The 24,676-nt window shown below is 44.4% G+C and overlaps 1 protein-coding gene across 1 annotated transcript in view; it reads right to left on the bottom strand.

The window, feature by feature from the left end:
* The window catches only part of LOC126278925 (KH domain-containing, RNA-binding, signal transduction-associated protein 1-like), a 717,512-nt gene that overhangs the window by 270,912 nt on the left and 421,924 nt on the right, over positions 1 to 24,676 (bottom strand). Inside the window, exon 3 of the mRNA XM_049979201.1 lies at positions 17,090 to 17,236. Within this exon, the coding sequence (XP_049835158.1) occupies positions 17,090 to 17,236 (147 nt within the window). The remainder of the gene's footprint in view (positions 1 to 17,089; positions 17,237 to 24,676) is intronic.

A 24,676-nucleotide genomic window follows, 5' to 3' on the forward strand; every position in this document is an offset into this window, starting at 1 on the left:
GTTCAAACCTGCGCCCGGCCATCCTGAATTACATTTTCCTTGATTTCCTTAAATCACTCCAGGCAATTACCGGGATGGTTCCTTTGAAAGGGCACCGCCGATTTCCTTCTCTGAGGCTAATCGAATGGCCACATTGTTCGTGTTTAATATTGTTATCAGACTTGGTAGAACATATAATGGGCATGAAGAGGGTTACATGTGGAGTGATCACTGTGAAGAAGATGGAGATGTCGCATGCTCCCTTTTGAGGCACTGTTATCAACACCTGACAGAATTGTATAGCGGCCTCATTGTGGTTCTCTATTTGGTCACATCGTACTTATATATTTGTGGGGCATGCGGCTGTAACAGTGGCCCGGTGTTGACTGCATGGACACATGAGGGCTGGCATACTCATCGTCGAGGTTAAGATCGACCACGTGCGACTTCTACAAGGTAGGATCGCTTTATTGTGCACCAGGCACACCTTAACCTTTTCACATGTGCGCCTGCCAACCAACAACAAGTAACTAATATCCCGCACTATTATGTGTCATCAGGCAACGTTAGTGGCAGAATAGTAGAAGCCGCACGGGGCAGTTACCGTCCCAGGAGTACATAGTCGTTTACACCACAACACAAACGGCTGCATTTGGAGCGGTGCCGTGAGAAGGAAGTATGGACTGGTGATGGAACTGACGTCAGCGATGAATTTATGTTCTTCACTATGCCGGATCGTCAGTGATTGTGGCATCTTACAGTGTTCTGAGGAGCTAAAGTGGTTTTACTCCTGGCATCACGGAGTGGTTAGGCGTCGGGTGTGACTTTGTGTTATGGCTGGTAGTGACTGAGGGAATTCTGACGGCACAACGGCACGTCACAATCATCCTACCTTCTCGTGTGTCACTTTCATACGACGTATCTTGAGGAATTTTTGAAAAGAGCAATGCTCTTACACCCACGGTATGTGTCTCTATAAACTGCGTGATGCTGGGGTACTCCGGAGGCCAACAAGATACCCTAATCGGCCTCCAATAGAGCATGTTTGGTACTAGCTTAAAGGTCAATTACACTCCAGTGCATGTAACCAGGATGTGAAGGAGCAGGTACAATAGTAGTAGGCCAGCTTGTCTCAAAACATGATGCAAGGGCTTCGTGGAAACCACCTCAACTGAATCTGTGAATGCATCCAGGCTAGATGGGGTGCTGCATCATATTTGCTAAGTTCTTTGTAAGTCTGACTCGATTATGTAACCACTGAAAGAACATAATGTGTTGTCTCAAGCCTTGATGTTTCAGCCGGCCGCATTGACCGAGCGGTTCCAGGCGCTACAGTCTGGAACCGCGTGACCACTACGCTCGCAGGTTCGAATCCTGCCTCGGGCATGGATGTGTGTGATGTTCTTAGGTTAGTTAGGTTTAAGTAGTTCTAAGTTCTAGGGGACTGATTACCTCAGAAGTTAAGTCCCATAGTGCTCAGAGCCATTTGAACGATTTTGATGTTTCAGTTCCTTTCCTCTTCGCCTTCTCCGTGCTTCACGTTCCTGTCTGGGAGTGTATTCCTTACACCACGTAGCTCTTCGTCCAGACCAAAATTCTAGGTACAACTCAGTTGGTTAAATATAAAGAAGAATCGAGACTATAAATGTGGCTGAGTATAATGATGTTACACAAGGACAAGACTAGAATCGAAGTATCAAGACTTCTTCCTGGGCGAAGATAAGTTAATGATGTAGGTTAGTAAGACAAATGGAGGAAGGTCTAATGTAAGAACAATGTTCACTTACCTGTTTAACAGGTAAGAGAGGTGGGATGCAGGAAAAGAGCCTGTTCACATTAATAAACTACGGTCTCTGGTACTGACAGCCGAGCAGCGTCGTTTCGTTGCCTAGCAACCTTCGGTAACCGGCCAATGGAGTGTGCTCCCTGCCGCCGTTGGATAAGCAGCTGCAGCAGCAAGTCGTATAACCCTAGCTTACTTATTTGTTACATAGTTTAATTAATTTCTTTGCGTGTTTTTGGGTACTTGCATTGTTTAATTCGTATATTTCGGGCGTATTATAGTATTTGAGGGTTGTAGCATCGCGCCTTAGTACCTGAATAGTGCAAATTCGCGTAGTCGTCTGTCTTCTGTTTTTGTTGTGAACGGCCAGAGTCGGTTGGCCAGTCAGTGTGCTCCCTGCCGCCGTTGGATAAGCAGCTGCAGCAGCAAGTCGTATAACCCTAGCTTCTTATTTGTTACATAGTTTAATTTCTTTGCGTGTTTTTGGGTACTTGCTTTGTTTAATTCGTATATTTCGGGCGTATTATAGTATTTGACAGTTGTAGCATCGCGCTTTAGTGTTTACTTCGTAGATTCTTATTTAAATTGCGTGTGAGTTTCGTATAGGAGGTGCAGTTTCGAGTTTTAGTTACTGTAATCGTAAATTCAGCAGATTGTAGCGCAGTCGTTAAGCATTTTTTTACAGGTTAGTTGATACATTCTTTGCGTGTTCCGCTTGCGTTATCTAGGCACCGACTCGTGTTTCAGTAACTGTTGTTAAACATCGATTAGAATGGACAGGGACTGCGATTGCTGTGTTCGGATGAGGGCTGACTTGGCATCCCTTCGCTCACAGCTGCAATCGGCGCTGACTTCGGTCGCGCAGCTTGAGGCTGTTGCCAATGGGCACCACTGTGGGGAGCCGGACTCGGGTATCACGGGGATGTCAACCTCGTCCCGTCTGTCCCCAGATCGGTCTGCCGCTGTGGTTGCCCCGGTTGCTGCCCGCAGTGGAGCTGAGCCCTCGCCTGTGGTTGATTGGGAGGTCGTTCCAAGGCGTGGCAGGCAGCGAAAGGCGTCCCCGGAAGCTGACCAGAAAGCCTCCCCGGTGCGTCTGACAAACCGGTTTCAGGCACTGTCTCTGGCTGAGCCAGATGCAGCTGCCTGCCCTGTTTCAGAGGATCATTCTCAGCCTTCAAGGTCCGGGCAATCGCAGAGGTTGGGCTTACTGGTAGTTGGGAGCTCCAATGTTAGGCGCGTAATGGGGCCCCTTAGGGATATGGCGGCTAAGGAGGGGAAGAAATCCAGTGTGCACTCCGTGTGCATTCCGGGAGGAGTCATTCCTGATGTGGAAAGGGTCCTTCCGGATGCCATGAAGAGCACAGGGTGCAGCCAGCTGCAGGTGGTGGCACATGTCGGCACTAATGACGTGTGTCGCTTTGGATCTGAGGAAATTCTCTCTGGATTCCAGCGCCTATCTGATTTGGTGAAGGCTGCCGGTCTTGCTTATGAGATGAAGGCAGAGCTCACCATCTGCAGCATCGTTGACAGAACCGACTGCGGACCTTTGGTGCAGAGCCGGGTGGAGGGTCTGAATCAGAGGCTCAGACGGTTTTGCGACCGTATTGGCTGCAGATTCCTTGACTTGCGCCATAGGGTGGTGGGGTTTCGGGTTCCGCTGAATAGGTCAGGAGTTCACTACACTCAGCTGGCGGCTACACTGGTAGCGGAGGCTGTGTGGCGTGGACTGGGCGGTTTTTTAGGTTAGAAGGCCTCGGGAAAGTGCGGGATGGGCTGCAATGTCAAAGGGTGCTTGGCAATTACAGGACGTGCTTGGATCAAGGAACAGTCGGAATTATAGTTGTAAACTGTTGTAGTTGCGCTGGAAAAGTCCCTGAGCTTCAAGCGCTAATAGAAAGCACAGAAGCGGATATCGTTATAGGTACAGAAAGCTGGCTAAAGCCTGAAATAAGTTCTGCAGAAATTTTTACGAAGTCTCAGACGGTGTTCAGGAAAGATAGATTAGGCAGAATTGGTGGTGGAGTGTTGGTGTCTGTCAGTAGTGGTTTATCTTGTAGTGAAGTCGAAGTAGATACTCTGTGCGAATTGGTGTGGGTGGAGGTTATACTTAACAGCCGAATTAAGTTAATAATTGGCTCCTTCTACCGACCCCCAGACTCCGATGATACAGTTGCGGAACAGTTCAGAGAAAGTTTGAGTCTCGTAACAAATAAATACCCCACTCATACGGTTATAGTTGGTGGGGACTTCAACCTACCCTCGGTATGTTGGCAAAAATACTTGTTCAAAACCGGTGGTAGGCACAAAACGTCTTCCGAGATTGTCCTAAATGCATTCTCCGAAAATTATTTAGAGCAGTTAGTCCACGAACCCACGCGAATTGCAAATGGTTGCGAAAACACACTTGACCTCTTGGCCACAAACAATCCAGAGCTGATAGAGAGCATCATGACTGATACAGGGATTAGTGATCACAAGGTCATTGTAGCTAGGCTCAATACCATTTCTTCCAAATCCATCAGAAACAAACGCAAAATAATTTTATTTAAAAAAGCGGATAAAGTACCACTAGAAGCCTTCCTAAAAGACAATTTCCATTCCTTCCGAACTGACTATGCGAATGTAGACGAGATGTGGCTCAAATTCAAAGATATAGTAGCAACAGCAATTGAGATATTCATACCTCATAAATTGGTAAGAGATGGAACGGATCCCCCGTGGTACACAAAAAAGGTCCGAACGCTGTTGCAGAGGCAACGGAAAAAGCATGCGAAGTTCAGAAGAACGCGAAATCCTGAAGATGGGCTAAAATTTACAGACGCGCGAAATTTGGCACGTACTTCGATACGAGATGCCTTTAATAGGTTCCACAACGAAACATTGTCTCGAAATTTGGTAGAAAATCCGAAGAAATTCTGGTCGTATGTAAAGTACACAAGCGGCAAGACGCAGTCAATACCTTCGCTGCGCAGTGCCGATGGTACTGTTATCGACGACTGCGCCGCTAAAGCGGAGTTATTGAACGCAGTTTTCCGAAATTCCTTCACCAGGGAAGACGAATGGAATATTCCAGAATTTGAAACACGAACATCTGCTAGCATGAGTTTCTTAGAAGTAGATACCTTAGGGGTTGCGAAGCAACTCAAATCGCTTGATACGGGCAAGTCTTCAGGTCCAGATTGTATACCGATTAGGTTCCTTTCAGATTACGCTGATACTATAGCTCCCTACTTAGCACTCATATACAACCGCTCGCTCACCGATAGATCTGTACCTACAGATTGGAAAATTGCGCAGGTCGCACCAGTGTTCAAGAAGGGTAGTAGGAGTAATCCATTTAACTACAGACCTATATCATTGACGTCGGTTTGCAGTAGGGTTTTGGAGCATATACTGTATTCAAACATTATGAATCACCTCGAAGGGAACGATCTATTGACACGTAATCAGCATGGCTTCAGAAAACATCGCTCTTGTGCAACGCAGCTAGCTCTTTATTCGCACGAAGTAATGGCCGCTATCGACAGGGGATCTCAAGTTGATTCCGTATTTCTAGATTTCCGGAAAGCTTTTGACACCGTTCCTCACAAGCGACTTCTAATCAAGCTGCGGAGCTATGGGGTATCGTCTCAGTTGTGCGACTGGATTCGTGATTTCCTGTCAGGAAGGTCGCAGTTCGTAGTAATAGACGGCAAATCATCGAGTAAAACTGAAGTGATATCAGGTGTTCCCCAGGGAAGCGTCCTGGGACCTCTACTGTTCCTGATCTATATAAATGACCTGGGTGACAATCTGAGCAGTTCTCTTAGGTTGTTCGCAGATGATGCTGTAATTTACCGTCTAGTAAGGTCATCCGAAGACCAGTATCAGCTGCAAAGCGATTTAGAAAAGATTGCTGCATGGTGTGTCAGGTGGCAGTTGACGCTAAATAACGAAAAGTGTGAGATGATCCACATGAGTTCCAAAAGAAATCCGTTGGAATTCGATTACTCGATAAATAGTACAATTCTCAAGGCTGTCAATTCAACTAAGTACCTGGGTGTTAAAATTACAAACAACTTCAGTTGGAAGGACCACATAGATAATATGGTCGGGAAGGCGAGCCAAAGGTTGCGTTTCATTGGCAGGACACTTAGAAGATGCAACAAGTCCACTAAAGAGACAGCTTACACTACACTCGTTCGTCCTCTGTTAGAATATTGCTGCGCGGTGTGGGATCCTTACCAGGTGGGATTGACGGAGGACATCGAGAGGGTGCAAAGAAGGGCAGCTCGTTTTGTATTATCGCGTTATAGGGGAGAGAGTGTGACAGATATGATACACGAGTTGGGATGGAAGTCATTACAGCATAGACGTTTTTCGTCGCGGCGAGACCTTTTTACGAAATTTCAGTCACCAACTTTCTCTTCCGAATGCGAAAATATTTTGTTGAGCCCAACCTACATAGGTAGGAATGATCATCAAAATAAAATAAGAGAAATCAGAGCTCGAACAGAAAGGTTTAGGTGTTCGTTTTTCCCGCTCGCTGTTCGGGAGTGGAATAGTAGAGAGATAGTATGATTGTGGTTCGATGAACCCTCTGCCAAGCACTTAAATGTGAATTGCAGAGTAGTCATGTAGATGTAGATGTAGACGGCGCTTGAGCAGACAGCACGAGCCACGTTCCCGCGCTCCAAAACTAACGCGAGCGCGTATGAAAGGTAACAGTGAGTTTCTTACACATATCTTATTCTGTCGTTTCCATTTGCTTCACTGGAAATATAGCTTCTGTTTTCTGTGTTGTTGTTTTCAGTGTTTACACAGCTCTGTTTCATCTCTAACGATATGCATTGCGACTAATGACGCTATCCCAACCCGTGAAGTGATGTGGAGGAAGAAAAGCACGTTACGCACCCAAGCCCGCGGATCTGTGTGTTCAGTGAGAGACTATTTCGAGAAAGACAAGAGAAAAGGTGAGCTTTTATTTCCTCTTACTCAGGTTGCAAAGAAGACTGCGACAAATTTGAAAGTGAGCAAAAGCACTTTAATTTATGGCCATTTTTAGCTTGATGTCCTGCAAAATATGTTAATTACCTAAACTCAGTCACTTGAAAATGGGCCGGCCGTTGTGGCCGAAAGGTTATAGGTGCTACAGTCTGGAACCGCGCGACCGCTACGGTCGCAGGTTAGAATCCTGCTTCGGGCTTGGATGTGTGTGATGTCCTTAGGTTAGTTAGGTTTAAGTAGTTCTAAGTTCTAGGGGACCGATGACCTCAGAAGTTAAGTCCCATAATGCTCAGGGCCATTTGAAACATTTTGAACTTGAAAATGGCATGAAAGACTAAAACCTGGATCGTAATTAAGTAAACAACAATCAGTCAAATGGTGATGTGTGCAATTAAAAATTATTGTATGACTGTTGCTTAGCAACATCAAAAACATTTGTCAGTAAGACGTTATTCGCCGTCATATTTGTAACCATTAAAAGAGAAGGGAACAATCCACACGGACTGAACTGTTCTTATCTCCTCAGACGTCTATCATTTTAGAGGTAGCAAATTTCCATTACATGCCTAACTGAAGAACAGAGTCCTCAGCTATTCAGTTATGAGCTGACGAAAAATCTCAATGGAAACAGCTGATGATGCTGCACTGCAGTGCAGCTTTCTGCAGAGGATGATGGATGTGACATTCCCAAACATTGTGTGGCTAGATGAAACTTGAAATAAGACACTCATTTATAACCTACAAGTTAGCAGAATCTGTTGTCAAAGGGAGCGAATTATAATACATGTGGGTAGATCGGACGTATTTTGGCCGAAGTGTTTGTTAATGTTTGGTTCGAGAAGATATGTGATTACCGTGAATCGAGGGGTGCTGTAGTGTTTCCGAAGCACTTTCAAACATGACTCATAGCAAATCTCGTTTGGCGATTAGCCAGTGCTATGGTTAAGGTCACGTATGGTTCATTTTTGCATCAAGAACACAGGAAATTGTTCTATAGCTGGAAAGACGAGACGGGAATCAAAGAAGATTTAAAGGCTGAATTGCTGGAAATTATGCTAGGAAAGAAACTACTGTTTCATAAAAGACAAAGACATGAAATCTCTCAGCTTCCTCCGCATCATTGTCATTTCAGTACTAATGAAGTTGCGTGGGTGCTAATAAAAACTTACATTGCTGCGAACAACAATAAGTTCACCATCTCTGAAGCTGATGAGCTCCTTAGTGAAGCCGTAAATGAAGTGACTACGGAGACCTGCAAACAAGTATTGAACACCTCTACAGATTTCCTCACAGAGACAGTTAACAATGAAGGCATTCTGGAAGACTGAGCGGAAAATTTAATCACACTTCTGAAAGGGAGCAGTGATAACTCGAGCAGTTCAGAAGGAAACTATTCCAAATCAAATTCTGATACCGATGTGAATGTTGTTATTACGTTACTGTAAGGGCAGTTCGGTTAGGAATATAAGAGAAGGGCAAGCAACTGAAAAACTAAAACACAGTGAACACTTTCTTCGGACTAGAACAGTTTATATACTGATACACCATTCTCTCGTACGTTGTAGATCTTATTGATACTGAAAATATTTAATGATTGAACGGCAAAATGTAAATATATAATAACGTTTCAAGAATTCTTTGCTCTCCTATTGCGAAATATAACATAAAACTTTTACGATCTTGCACATGAATTACACTAAGTAGCGTTACTGGCCCGTGGCGTGGTAAGGAAATACTGACACGGGAATCATTCCAGCGACTTTAAGGGCTGAAAGGTGGAAAACAATCAGACATAAGCAACTTTAACAAAGGGCTGATAAGGCCAGGAGCTTGAGACCGAACATCTCGGGAACACCGAATCTGTTCGACTGCTCGAGTGCTACTGTCGTGAGCGTGTAGGAGAAGTGGTTGAAGGACGGTGAAACCACAGGTAGGCGACGCGGCGTTCACGCCCCATCACAGAACGCATAGGTCGGAAGCGGGCTACCTTTGGCAGATCTGGCGAACAAGTATAGTGCTGATGCTACGGGGCTCCTGCGCAGACTCAGTCGAAACGAAGCGCAAAGTGGGAACAACCAATGCACACGTTTGTGGGCACTAAGTGGCCTTACTTCGAAGGCTACGCACCACTAATTCATTAACATTAGTAAGCACATAACCTGCAAAATCGCTCCAATTTCTCTTTTGTGATAACTATTTCCGGATGTGCAGTAAACCGAAATTTTTTTTACTACTGTATATCGATTTTTATTTAAACTTGTCGCTGCATAAAATTATTGGCTGAACAGCAGTCGAGCACTACCACGATATATTGCATATAGTCCTTGAGACGAATGACCATTGTTGACAGTGCAGTGGCTCAGGTTAGACTCGGCCACGTCTCCTCAACCCGCGTATTAAGTCCAGAACCGCAACGTGCTGATCGTGTATGTGTGCATAAATGTATCTGCAGTGACTAGTCGTAATACCTAAACTCTAAAAACTGAAAAGAACTATTTGGTACCTCGCCTGCCGAAATACAGTGGCGAGACAAACCATTGTGGCCGAACGTCGAAACCATCCGCAAAGTTTTGGTATTTTTTGACTTCATGCCTCTCTGGTAGAATCGCTGGTTGTGTAGAATCTCTTTGCCAGGGAGGTGCGGCTGTGGTCCGCGAGGCAGCGTGTGACGGGCAGCGACGGGAGTCCTGAGTTAGCAGCGGCACGAGGAAGATGGCGAGTGGGGTCCCGTGCTGGGAGCAGCCCGGTTATGGGCCGGAAATCGAGTTGGCCGCACCTGGATTGATAGCGCGACTTAATTGTGGTTGAGAGCCACTGTTTGGAAAGCTGTAATTTCGAAAGGAGCTCCCTTTTTGCATGCAAGAGTTTTGCGGTTGCTGAATACTGGTGCTGCCCGTAGGAGATCGGCTTTTAAAGCAATGCTTGGAGGTCAGTACAGCCGTTACTATGCTGTCGCTGCACCCTGGTTCCGTTAACACAGGAGTACTGGACGACTCAAATGACATTGAGTAACTTAATTATTGAGTACTTGCCCAATTCTGTGTTTTAGTTGTTCGTCTTGCAATACTGCAGCTGAGTCTGCCCTTGTGGGCCGCCTTAGTTCCACTATTTCGTGACTGGTGATATGATTGTTTTAACAGTCATGTTACAAGGTAGTCACTGAGTTTTCCCTTAGTGGGGGCCATTATTCTGTATGCATGAAGGGAAGGGGTGACCAGTGGTTAAGTTTTAAGTTTCATGTCTAATGATGCCAATTTAAAGATGTGTATTGCCAGGAAGTGTGCGCAAGTCTGACATGTGAAATAAAAGATGATTGCAAGATTACGGCTCTGTAAACGCACTGAGGTAGCAGTGGACAACTTCTATCGCTACAGGTTTGTTCTTGAGTTAAGTAATCACTTTTTCCAATTGAACAATTCATATCTGTTAATTTGGCGTCCATCTGAAGGAGTTTTGCACGTAAACTTATTTTTTAATTGTTCGGTACTCTTGTACAATAGATGAGCAAAATTTAAATTGTGTCACGAGAAAAACTGATGTGTACAAGACCTGTCACGAGGGGCTCCGCTGTAATTTGTTGTTGTGTATTTCAAGTGCTTCTGCTAAATCGGATTTATCTGAATACAGTTTTCAGCTTCGAATTGCTCTAAGTTTGTTATTATAAATTTTTTAAGGGTCACTACAAGCATCTTTAAAGTAGCATTTGGATTTTAAATTTTGTATCACAGATATTTATCGAACCTAAGTTGAAACTTTTAATTTATGTTACAATCGCTTTGGGCTCAAATTTGACGCTACTGTATCATCGTAATTTTACCCATGATATTGGATCAATGTAAAGATTATCAATTAAGAGTAAGCCTTGTAACGGCTACCCCTTAAAAGGACAAAAAAAAAAAAAAATAAAACGACTAGAACAAAGTATTGTTAATAGATTTCGACTGAGAGCTGGTTGTTAATAAATTCGTTTATACGGATGCCTATATTAATGTTAGCTCGGCACTCCTCAACGGCATCTACCGTACCAGCTTAATAGAATATTGGTCCGCCTTCGCAATGCAATCCAGCAGATTCTGTGGGTCATGGATTAGACAAACGCTTGGTGGAGTTCCAGAAGTATGTGGCACCAGACATCTCCCCAAAGGTCACGCTATTCCCAGAAGTTATGGGTGAGTTGTTTGTGGACACACAGCTGGCGCCTGTAGCGCCTCGGATGTTGCATCGGGTTCAGATTACACGAGTCTGGTAGCCAAGACTGAGTTCACTACCAGGCTTCTCAAACCGTTGTAGCACGATTCTGGCCTTGTGGAACAACAGTTATCCTTCTTTAACACGCCAATGCCATGTGTGAAAATACAAAGCGTTGGACTACAGATCCAAATCCCGGCTGCAAGTATAAGATTTCAAAATTCTTATTTAGTGCATCCGGCAGAGAACGAAGTCCGAGTCATCTGGTGTGTCGCAGTTGGAATTTGAGGCACGCAATGAGTGCCAGTGTTGGAGAAGGTTGGGCGCTACACGCAACACATTGCCACACCGAGCCGAGCGAAAGCAAGGAGTGCAAATAGTACGGTGTGACAACACACAATACGTCCATTTGTGAGCCATGCAATACAGTTCCAAACTTGTAACACACGAGAACAGCCACTCCACAGCATCCTACTGCAGGTGGAAAATGCAAGGTGGGGAAAACTAACAGACAGTTGACATCTCCAGTTAAAGAGGGAAAGTGGCCTGCTGCGATGGTGTTATGTCCGGCTTAACTATCCCCATTCCAGAAACATCATTTTCAGTGCCCTTCATCCCGTTCTCATCTATGATTCCGACGACATGAAAGTCTCGCTTGTTACTGGGTAACGTATTAGGTGAAGTGTGATGCCTTTTGTGATGTCACCGCCAGACACCACACTTGTTACGTGGTAGCCTTTCAATCGGCCGCGGTCCGTTAGTATACGTCGGACAAGCGTGTCACCACTATCAGTGATTGCAGACCGAGCGCCACCACTCGGCAGGTCTAGAGAGACTTCCTAGCACTCGCCCCGGTTGTGCTGCCGACTTTGCTAGCAATGGTTCACTGACTTCTATGCTCTCATTTGCCGAGACGATAGTTAGCATAGCCTTCAGTTACGTTATTTGGTACGACCTAGCAAAGCGCCATCATCAGTCGCTATTGATATTGAGAATCACGTACCGTCCATACCGACGTTTGTCATTAATGGATTAAAGTTAGGTATTCCACCAGCTACGTCCGTTTTTATGAAGTCTAATTCCCTTGTCCTGTTCCAGACCTCACGCCAGCCTGCGTGAGCTAAATCGCGTGCCTTTTGGCCTCCTCTAGTAACACGGTGTTGGCTCTCCTACCAACCACAACAACTTCCATGCAGCCTATGTGAAGGCACCGCCTTCGAGCCAGAAGCCAACTAGCTGTGATGGGACGAGCCACTCCAAGCTGCCACAGCTGTTTGCTCACATCCGTGGCTCAGAGCAGTTACAGGGGAGCTAAGCCTTCCAAAAGAAGCGGCGTACCAAGTGAATGACAGCTGCTGTCTTTAATATGTTGGACGAGGTACCTGAGTACAGCATCCCTGGCTCTATGTGGTATCGCCTTCTGGCTGTACATAGTGTTGCAAATTATAGTCCGAGGCTTCTATCCTCACAACACCAATTGTGGTATAACGTTCGTACACATTTGAGGACGCATCCGTCCTGGGGGATGCCACAATCACCATTGGTGAACTGCTGTAGGCATGTGCCTGCAGACTCTCGTCCAACTACCAAGTGCGTGACTCAGTTCGCCTTTCAACACGCCGGAATCGAACAAAAAGATGCTTCCAGACAACGCTATCGGGCACATGAAACACACTCTCACCAGCTCCATAACCCCGATATCCTGCTCTTGTAGCGCCATCACCTAACCTACTCAGCTTCCACGCCTACTGAAATCATGAGCCGCGCGGGGTAACCATGCGATGTCAGGCGCCTTGTCAGGGTTCACACCGCTGCCCCGTCAGAGGCTTTGCTTCATCATTAGGTTGCCAGCAACTAGCCACAAAACCTATGATGTCGAAACCCCTGCAGTCCTCTGAATCTTCGTGCTGTAATCCTCTCAAAAGCATGCATTTGAGCTTTACACACACATTGTTTACAAATTTTAACAGAGATGTTGTAAGATTTCTTCCTCTTGTAACGATGAATCATGTCGCGAAATAACAGAAGTCTACAGTAAAGACTATTTGCAGAATTCCAGGATTTATGCAGCTTTATAGTTATGAGTGTGTTTCTTCCGAAATTTTTTTCTACGGGAAATACTTCGTTGTCGATTAAAATTCATCTGAAGGAGGCGTATTCCTCCATTTTCAACACCTGTTATGAAATGGTGAACTGAATCCGCACGTGGACATAAATCACTTTCTACTGTCGCAGATTCGAATCCTGCCTCGGGCATGGATGTGTGTGATGTCCTTAGGTTAGTTAGGTTTAAGTAGTTCTAAGTTTTAGGGTACTGATGACCTCAGATGTTACGTCCCATAGTGCTCAGAGCCATTTTAATCATAAATCAGTTGAACATTATCCCCATCACGGTCCTGTAAGAATAACAATAATTAATAACTTCGACGGAACACATAGCATGGAGTTGCATTGTCGATGACTAAATGCGTAAGAAATCACTGACGCTAAGAAGAAAAAACATACTTATGCGACAGCACTGAACTGGGAGCTGATAGAGATTGGTCGGAGAGATTGAGAATATCAATTCTGTTCAATTTCTACCGCCTTACATTCTATTATTCCACTTACCTTAGCACTACACTTCTGCAGGGATGCATCTCAAATTCTAATATATGGACCTTCATCCTCTAGTTCTTCCTAAGTTCATGTTTGCCTGCCATCCTAAAATAAGATCCAAGAGTCGTCTACATTTATTAGGTCTAAGGAAGCTTTATTACCTCGTGTAATGGTGCAATTACATTCCATTATTTTCATTTGTTACATTCTGTGTCCTATGAATTAGAAGTTTCTCTTTTTTACTTTTAGTTTTATGAGTTTTTTTCGGCCAACTACGTACTATTTTTGTCTCTGAAGCCAACTGACTACCTTTTCATCATATTTAATAATTGTTTTGAGATGTTACGCCTTTAAAATAAAATAGCCATGTTATTCAGGAGGTTTAGCATTAATTTCCGCCGGCCGCCGTGGCCGAGCGGTTCTAGGCGCTTCAGTCCGGAACCGCACGACTGCTACGGTCGCAGGTTGAAATCCTGCCTCGGGCATGGATGTGTGTGATGTCCTTAGGTTACTTAGGTTTAAGTAGCTCTAAGTTGTAGGGGACTGATGATCTCAGATGTTAAGTCCCATAGTGCTCAGAGCCATTAATTTCCCTGTTCCTGTTTGAGAGTTATTCGTATTATTAGCATTTCTTCAGCTTAAAGGATGCTTAGCACTGCCCATATATCCATAATGTGATTCTGATTGCCACTCCATAAATAATACTCATGAATGAGTTATTCGACAGGCGCTAACTCCACAGGAATACGACAATACCCCTCTGCTAGCGCAGCCTTTCCCATAAACACAAAATTCTCGTCGTATAACTCGTCAAAACAAACCGTAAAGCCTGCCGTAGCGGTGAATAACTTGGTATCATGACTATGTGGAGCCACGTCTTAGTTCGAAGTAATGCAACCGCAGGAGGAGGAGGAAGAAGTTAGTGTTCAACGTCCCGTTGCAAACGAGATCTTTAGAGACGGAGCACAAGCTCGGATTGGGGAAGGATGGGGAAGGAAAACGGCTGTCCCCCTTTCAATGGAACTATCCCGACAGTTTCCTTAAGCGATTTAGAGAAATCACGGAAGATCTAAATGTCAGTAGGCAGGACTCGGGTCTGAACCGTCGTCATCCCGAATGCGAGTCCAATGTGCTAACCACTGCGCTACACGCAAGCATGGAAAGTAACCGGAGAAAATGTCTTTTCAGCAGTCGAAAAAATACAAGAATAGCTTAATTTACATAAAAAATACGTGATCAAGAAATAATTGAAACGGAACCTAATGGCCACACAACTTATTTGCTTCATAATCTGAATCAGCCTTTCAAACAGAAAAGCAGAAAAAAGATACTATGTACTGTGAACTGGTTAGCAGCAATCAGTCAGTTCTTACAAATCCTAGTGCAAAATCCCATTTATTGGCAACATTTAAGATGGCCTCCCAAAAATTTCAAGTCTTGCAACTGTAGACCTGCATTTGTAACAGCAATACCATATCAAAATTTTATTCAGTAGTAAAGATAAACTGCAACCCTTGCCACATAATTCTTTGTATGACATCACATACAAGCAGTGTGAAAAAGTATATATTGGTCAGTGAGGCAGAGCTGTGACAATGAGGGTTTCTGATTATGAATGAAGCCAGGAATTAAGGACGAACTGTTCTACTTTTTCTGATCATCTTTTAACAAAAAGCCGTTCATATGATGTTGGATGTGAAGCTTTATGCTGGAAGTGAACGAAAGTATGACACATTAAAACATACCCTACGGGGAATGCTGGAAGTGAACGAAAGTATGGCACATTATGCCAGGTTAGTATTTATTGATCAGCCTCAATTTCCTTTTTCTACTTCGTCAAATGAAGTTTTATACACAAATACCAGAATAAGGTTGCAAATTCATCTTCTTTTCCATAAGTAGTTAAATCTATATTGTAAGGTGCTCCTTGTTAGCCGATAAAAGCGTATTCTACTTTATTGGCTGTTTTGCTATTTCACATTCGTGAAGTGAAAGTATCAGCGCTGGAATAAGTACGGTGTAAGGAGCGAACGGTAGGTTCCCACTCTGGCTAGTAGAGGCGGTTGACCATTTGGCGCCTTCAGAGCCAGTAGGATGAGTTGTAGAGGCATAAATCGCTTGGGACGTCAGCAGAGAGATACGTACTGAAGGTATATTTAGTCTGGCGCGGATAAAGTAATTGTTACTAATAAATATTTTCTAACTCAAGTTGCGTTTTGTCGCCAAGAGATTAGAAGAAGTCCACGGGGTCATAAATATTACCTTTCCGCAATTTTCTTCTGCTACAGAAGAATGCTGAAGATTAGATGGGTAGATCACATAACTAATGAGGAGGTATTGAATAGAATTGGGGAGAAGAGGAGTTTGTGGCACAACTTGACAAGGAGAAGGGACCGGTTAGCAGGACATGTTCTGAGGCATCAAGGGATCACAAATTTAGCATTGGAGGGCTACGTGGAGGGTAAAAATCGTAGAGGGAGACAAAAGAGATGAATACACTAAGTAGATTCAGAAGGATGTAGGTTGCAGTAAGTACTGGGAGATGAAGAAGCCTTGCAGAGGATAGAGTAGCATGGAGAGCTGCATCAAACCAGTCTCAGGACTGAAGACAACAACAACAACAACAATTCTAAAAGGCCAGGAAATGTTGATATAAAGAAATAAATGAATAATGTTGGCATAAGCGCAAATGTACTGTCTTATACGCACTGTACCATACGCTCTAGCTACAGACTGTGCACTATAGTCTTCAGTTGTCGACAGGATGCATTTCGATCTAGTGATGTGGTACACCATGCTCTCTTACCATTAGCAGTTGGCTTACAATCAGTGTGAAAAAGTTCATTGTTAAAGGTTTTCTTAAATAACCGCACCATAATGGCATCCCTTGTAAAAAAATTATTTGTTAAAAAAATTTCTTCCCGCTTCGTTATGTAAAACACAGACATTAGGATTGTATTTGCAGAATCCGGGGGCGCTGCTACTGCTCTGCAACAGGAAATAAAATTACGAGAACATCCCCACATATCAGATAGGAAGAATTCCAACGCGGCGCCTCACTAAGTCAGTTCAAGGACTGACTGGCTTAATTATCTTAAAACTCGGCCAGGAAGGCATGGCCATTTGTACTGTATTGCCCATTGTACTAACGTCTACGGACTCACCGGCTAAACTGAGACATTAATGGTGCTTTAGTACGAGTGGGGGTTCTTTTAGTTTGCACGTAAAAACTTTGTTACCTCGCCATTTCTTCGTTTTAGTTAATCAAATTATTTATACGTGAGAATAAATGAAACGTTTTGCAATGTAAACACTCTACATCACTTTTATATTTCCTGTACAAATAACATCCGTGTAAGTCTACATCATTTTTATCTATGTTTGAATCATTCAGTTATCACCTGAAGATGGCCTAAGAAGCCGAAAGCCTCTTCAGAAACAAATAAATATAATTTTGCATAACATTAGGGTATCTTGTCCTTTTTAATATAATTATGAAGCTCTGCCAAGCACCGAAGGAAAGTTCAGTGCATATTAAGAAGACTATGTACTCACCGGTACTAGGAAACGTCGCACCTCGGCGAGAGCGTACGCGATGCGTGCGTGCGCCTCTGCCGGCGGGGCGAACGCCGTGATCTCGACGTGTAGGTCGTCGCTCAGGTGGGAGAACTTGGGGTCGCCCGAACACCGCAGTTCCTCCTCCTGCAACACAGCGTGTGAGACGGTACAGATCTAGGCCTCATACAAAATTAAGTGCCTGCCTTTACTACACTCATGCTCATAAATTAAGGATAATGTTGATACATAGTGAAACAACGCTCTGGTGGGCGGTTTGAGGGTTTAAATAACCTCGGGGTATGACCGTGCCGTGAATTTGACCTGCGGACGTCCCACTGCGGCGCTGGCATCAGTCCACATACGCAGAGGTGTGTTAGTGCATGTCAGAGTACGGCGAAGCGAGTAAGTGTGCAGACATTTTCAGACGTGCTAATGGTGACTGAGTGTTGAAAATGTCTCAAAGAACACATATTGATTACGTTATGAGGGGTAGAACATCAGGGCGACTGGAGGCTGGTCAAACAAAGCATGTCGTAGCAGCGGCCCTCCGTGTGCCACAAAATGTGTGATCTCAAGATTGTGGCAACGATTGCAGCAGACAGGAAACGTTTCTAGTCGCTACAGTACGGGACGCTCACAGTGTACAACACCATAAGAAGACAGATATCCCACCATCAGTGCCCGCAGACGGCCACGGAGTACAGCAGGTAGCCTTGCTGGGGACCATACCGCAGCCACTGGAACACTTGTCTCCAGACACACAGTCCACAGACGACTGAACAGACATGGTTTATTCGCCCGGAGACCTAAAAGGTGCTTTCCACTGACCCGTTGTCACAGGAGAGCCCATAAAGCCTCGTGTCAAGAACACAGTACATGTTCATTGGAACAGTGGTCCCGGGTTATGTTCACGGGCGAGTCCAGGTATAGTATGGACAATGAGTCTCGCCAAGTTTTCATCTGGCGTGAACCAGGAACCAGATACCAACCTCTTAATGTCCTTGAAAGGGACATGTATGGAGGTCGTGGTTTGATGGTGTGAGGTGGGGTTACGATTGGTGCACATATACCCATGCATGCCTTTGACAGAGGAACTGAGCAGGTCAGGTGTATCGGGACGTCATTTCGCACCAGTATGTCCGCCTTTTCAGGGGCGCAGTGGGTCCCACCTTCCTCCTGATGTATGATAACGCATGACCCCACGGAGCTGCCATCGCGGAGGAGTACCTTGAAACAGAAGATATCGGGCGATTGAGTGGCCTGCCTTTTTTCCAGACCTAAACCCCATCGAGCACGTCTGGGATGCTCTAGGTCGACTTATCGCTGCAAACCCCTAGGACACTTCAGGAGCTCCGACAGGGACTGATAAAAGAATGGCAGGCTATAGCCCAGCAGCTGCTCTACACCTGATCCAGAGTATGCCAACCCGTTGAGCAGCCAGTGTACGTTTGCAATGTGATCATATCCCATATTGATGTCGGGATACATGTGCAGGAAACAGTGGCGTTTTGTAGCACATGTGCTTCGGGTCGGTTTTCTCAACTAATCATCAATATCGGGGGCTTACGGATTTGTTTCGTGTGTGTGCCTATGCTATTAACGGTAGTTTTGTGTAGTGACACGTTGTGTGGCATCACATTCTGCAATTATCCGTAATTTATGAGCATGAGTGTATTTACCTTCATTCATTACTATCTGAGTACTTATGGTAGCCCAGGTATGGATTTATTCCAGTCTTCCATCATTCCATCTCATCCTAATCCTCCTATTTATCCATCTTCTCTTCCCACCTTCAACGGCCACCTGCTTCAACTCCCTCTTTCTGTGCTTCACCTCCTGCCCCTCTCTCTGGAAACCTCCTCCCCCCCCCCCCCCCCCACGTCCTTCACGACCTCCTCCCCTTTGCTCTCTGTTCCTCCCCCTATATTTGTCTCATCTCGTCCTCCCTCATCTACATCTACATGACTACTCTGCAATTCACATTTAAGTGCTTGGCAGAGGGTTCATCGAACCACAATCATACTATCTCTCTACTATTCCACTCCCGAACAGCGCGCGGGAAAAACGAACACCTAAACCTTTCTGTTCGAGCTCCGATTTCTCTTATTTTATTTTGATGATCATTCCTACCTATGTAGGTTGGGCTCAACAAAATATTTTCGCATTCTGAAGAGAAAGTTGGTGACTGAAATTTCGTAAAAAGGTCTTGCCGCGACGAAAAACGTCTTTGCTGTAATGACTTCCATCCCAACTAGTGTATCATATCTGCCACACTCTCTTCCCTGTTACGTGATAATACAAAACGAGTTGCCCTTTTTTGCACCCTTTCGATGTCCTCCGTCAATCCCCCCTGGTAAGGATCCCACACCACGCAGCAATATTCTAACAGAGGACGAACGAGTGTAGTGTAAGCTGTCTCTTTAGTGGACTTGTTGCATCTTCTAAGTGTCCTGCCAATGAAACGCAAACTTTGGCTCGCCTTCCCCACAATATTATCTATGTGGTCCTTCCAACTGAAGCTGTTTGTAATTTTAACACCCAGGTACTTAGTTGAATTGAGAGCCTTGAGAATTGTACTATTTATCGAGTAATCGAATTCCAACGGATTTCTTTTGGAACTCATAATCCTTCTCTGTCCAGCACTAGCACTCCAATAGAAAGCTGTTGACTCATACTTCCATAACACTTCTTTCCATATAGCAAGTACCAAGTCTGGGTGTGTTGACTGGCGCACGTCGGTCAAGAGTAATATCACAGTAGCTGAGACGGGTGCTGTACGATGATTTAGGATTGATCCGGATATTGTTAATCTACCTGCGGACCAGGGCAATGCTACCGTTAGTTTGGACCAACGGGATTATGAGGAAAAAAATGCAGTGTTTCTTGTCTGATTCAGCGCATCGCAAGATTGTTAAAGACCCCACAAAAAGTGTTGACAGAAAGACTAACAATCACCGGATGAAAAGTTCCTTATCGCAGGAGACTATCAAGAGCCTTAACCTTTATTATGCTGTTTCCCCTAGGTTATACGGCACTCTGACGTCCACAAAGTGGGGCTTCCTCTTCGTCCGATTGTAACATTGGTGCTCCGATATATTTTGTAGCAAAACTGCATGCTACTCCGTTGAATCCTATAGTAGGTCGGTTTGAGTACCACACTAAGAACTGCGCGGATTTCTTATGTCAATAAGAGGGAACGCTTTTGAATGTCTCTGATATTCTGGTAAGTCTTTATGTAGTCTTTCTCCTCATTCGTGTTTCTCTGCCTTATACGTTATGGTTGACTGAGGTTAGATTTGGTCTAGAACTAACGCTCCTACTGCCACATGTGTTGACTTCCACTTACTTCAAATTCAATAACCAGGACTACGAGCGAAGCTATAGAGTTGCAATGCGATGCCCGTTGTCACCTATTATTGCCCCTTTATTTACGGATGATTATGAAGAACATGCCTTGGAGTCAGTGGCTTTGAAACTTGTGTGTTTTTTAGGTACATAGGCGATAGTGTTGTTGTTTAGCCTCATGGCAGTGAGAATTTGAACGACTTTTTAGAAAACCTGAATTCAATCTACGCGAATATTTGTTTCATGATGGATGGCTCTCTTTCCTCCCATAATGTGCTGGCCAAGGTGGTGGATCATATCTTGGAACATGCCCTCCATAGGAAGCAAACTCCCACTGATTTGGTTCTACAGGCTGATAGATTACACCATCCAACTCAATGTTCAGTGGTACCTCGTACCTTGGTTCACAGGACCCATGTCATCTCGGGTCGTCAGCGTTTGTCAGCTGTGTTAGTCTATCTCGAAGTTACCGTCCGTCAGAATGGTTATAGTGAAAGGTAGACCAGACATGCGCTGCGCTATCGGTCCACTGTGAACCGAACAAGTGACGATAAACCGACGTGACACCAAAGTTTACAGCCCTTTTTGCCTTACTCAGGGAGCATATCGAACTAAATTGGTCGTATTTTCCTGAAATACGAAGTGAAGTGTGTTTTTCGACGATCATTTAAGACCAGGTTTCTTTTAGGTTCCGTGAAGGATGCTCCTGATTTCCATGAGGTGAATGTCTACCGTTCTTGCAGGTGTGGCATTTCATATATTGGCCAGACTATCATAACTGTGGAGGACCGCTGTACTTAGCATATGTGGCTGTAAGGCTTACAGTAGCCGAGCAAATCCACCATTGGACTGTCTTGCCGCCGGTCATCCTATAGAATATAACAGCACGGAGATTCTGGCACGCCATTTCAGCTAGTGGGATAACGTTATTAAAGAAGCTGTCGAAATCAAATTAGCAAGTCAAATTGTAAACCGATATGGTGGTTTTTGCTTAAATTATGCATGGAATCCTGCTCTCTACCGTTTCAAAAAATTCAGAGGGACAGAGTTGATGCTACCTCATCTGTTGATTATTAATTTCACTATCGATAACTTCTGACGTCGGTCGTCTTTGGTTTGCGATGGCGCTAGTGTTCATAGTGTATGTGAGTGTTATCTATCCAGCGTTTCTCTGAACACCGAGGTTATAAGTGCCCTTGAAAAGCGCTTAGTTTCTGCTGTTTTACCTTGCAAATGGCGGGATGATCTCCTGTCAGATATCGTGGTTGTCGACGGCGTCACCCGGCTGCATTCCCGTAAGTTACTTGAACACCGTATACACAGAGAGAAACTCAGTTCTCACAGAGTACGTGACGCGTGGCTTGTGTATTGGTTTTCTTGCGCAAAGACATTAATTTTAACGTGTGCACCGCACCGTCTGAACTGTGGAAAGACAGTGGATGATCTCTGATAATTTTCACGGCTGCAATGGACGCAAATCGATGGGTCATTGTTGAAACAACACGATATCAAATCCGAGCATTTCGAGGACATTGCTTTTGTGTGACTCGGGCTTGATCTGTGTCGTATTACTCAATGAAACGAAATTGTTTGGCCTTTGCCATGGAGTAGGACATTGAATATAGAGAGAAATATACTCATTAAATACACCAGTGCCTCGCATTTCACACTGTGCACAGCTTGGAATTTCAATCCAACTACATTAAGCTCATGACCCCGGCTGCGACATTATAGGAGTCTCATAACCACCTGCAAAAGGTGTACGACCGGTCTCGGGAGATTATTTTGAACACAAAATCGCCAAATGTCAGCAACGCGATTCACCGTCTGCACACTGTCTCGGAAAACTGTGGCGAGGTGAGGTGCAGCAATAGCGAATATTTCTGAAAAATACTGTTAAGTGCGATACAGTCAAGAGTCTTAACCCTTAGTGCGCTGTTCCCCCCTGGAAAGGATCTGGCTCTCAGTCGTTAAAGTAATGTAGTACATGTTTTCTCTTCAAAATAAAATATTTTTCTAGTCGTAACATTGTGATTGTCGACCTACGAAAACATTGTCATTGTACGAAGTAAGTGCGTTTGCTCCACATACTTCCCAACAATTATTCAGTTATTCATAAAATAGTGGTCACACATCCCCCCATACATTCAGTGTATTTACCACGATTCTCGTGTGGTAGACAAATAGTTTTCTTAAGTGAGTAGATCTGGAAACCGCCATTATACGGTGTGTGCCAACATGTCACAATTGTGCCTTGTTCTGAATGGCGGCCACGTATTCGAGTTCTACAGCCAGTCTACATGCGTTTGGGTCTAGTTTGTTTAGAACATTACGCGAGTCGCATGGACTGAGCACGTCAGTGTATTTCAAGTAACTGAGTGTATTCCCTCGCGCCAGCATACTTATTATTCAATTATGGGAACAAAATACACTTGTGGCAACTGTACTCAATGGCAGAAAATAACGTTTATTTAATTATCTTGATCCTGGTATTAGCACATTTAAGTAAAGATACAGAGCAAGTATCTCAGTATAGCTTTATTGCTTTTAGGCTGTACAGCAAATCGAATTTTATTCCTTTAGCACAGAATACCACATGTGGAATTAACTACTCTCAACTAATACACTTACGTTCATTCAGTATAGTATAAGGGGATTAGGTCATCACTTGAATACGTGGGCAGCTACACTGTCGAAATTTAGCTCGATCATTTCCGTTGTGTTATAAAGGGCAGCGTCGAAAAGCTGATTAGCGCGGTCTGCGTGGCTGTGGCAATCCGCACTTTCGACTTAATAAAGGTCAGCCATTGGAGCTTCCCAACCAAAGGATTGGTACAGCGTCCGAGGGTATCATATCCATCGGGCGGCCAATACCTTCGGTAGCCGGACATTAGTTGGGATTATGGTTTCGACAATGCTGGTTTTTCGGTATGACAGTACGGGTCATTTGTCTGGCAGTAACATCTGAGAATGGAGAATGGTAGTGTGTTGCGAGGGGACATGGAGAGAATCTTGAGCAAAACAAATTCGCATTAATTACTGTGACATAAGTCATATAAGGTAAGCAATTCACAGAAAATGATTCAGTAACAATCTATGTAGAAAAATCGTCGAATACATGAGCATCGTTAATAATCGTTCACACATGATGACAAATGATAATTCTCCGACACGGTGTTTGATTTATCTTCATCAATTTTCAATGGAAGTATTCCAGAGTGACACCAAGCACGGTAAATATTGTTTTTTAAAACCAATGACGAGTGTGAGTACAGATTGAAGTACTGTTATGTTGAAATTGTTGTCATAAAGAGTGACTTCAATTATAAAAGTTCCAGGTTGATTATTATATACGAGTATAACCATCTAACTTCTACAGCACGCGGAGATGCCTGTATGGTCGTACGAGACTAAGAGCTATTCAAATGGTAGTGTAATTACTGGCAGGATTACGCAAGTCGGACAGGTCCTGGATGATGAGCCAGACGTCTCACAATACTCCATCTTACAACTCCTTACCCTTCGTCTTTTCACATTTCTAAGGAACTGCGAGATAACTTCGACAGCTGTAGGGAAACCAACGCATCTAGAAGGAAAGAAGGGAGAATAAGTTTAATGTTCTGTCGACATCGAGATCATTAGAGGCAGAATGCAACTAGAAGAAAATTATTCCGAAAATAAATAATGCAACAAGTTTGAGGGCTAGCGATTGGTGGCCACTCCATTATGGAAAACTTGATAACAGTAAACTGACAACGAGGAAACTTCAGAATTTCGTAGTACATAATAAACGAAAAGAATGAGAACCAGTTACACGATTTGGAACATGGAATATTTGTAGTTTACACGGGGGATTTAGGACCTCACCGAAAAACTTTGGGGGATGACAGACCGCACAAAGACGTTCAAATGGCTCTGAGCACTATGGGACTCAACTGCTGTGGTCATTAGTCCCCTAGAACTTAGAACTACTTAAACCTAACTAACCTAAGGACATCACACACATCCATGCCCGAGGCAGGATTCGAACCTGCGACCGTAGCAGTCGCACGGTTCCGGACTGCGCGCCTAGAACCGCGAGACCACCGCGGCCGGCCACAAAGACGTTCACATTTGTTCAGGAACATATACATTTTGGTCTCCCGTTTATTTCTGTGCAGTGCTTTGATGTGCACTGCCACGTAGCTACCTGTTGCTCAGCTCCTAGTGAGGCTGTTATTCAGTGGAGTTTCACCAGTC

Source organism: Schistocerca gregaria, chromosome 6, assembly GCF_023897955.1.
Source record: "Schistocerca gregaria isolate iqSchGreg1 chromosome 6, iqSchGreg1.2, whole genome shotgun sequence".
In the NCBI taxonomy this organism is placed as follows: Eukaryota; Metazoa; Arthropoda; class Insecta; order Orthoptera; family Acrididae; genus Schistocerca; species Schistocerca gregaria.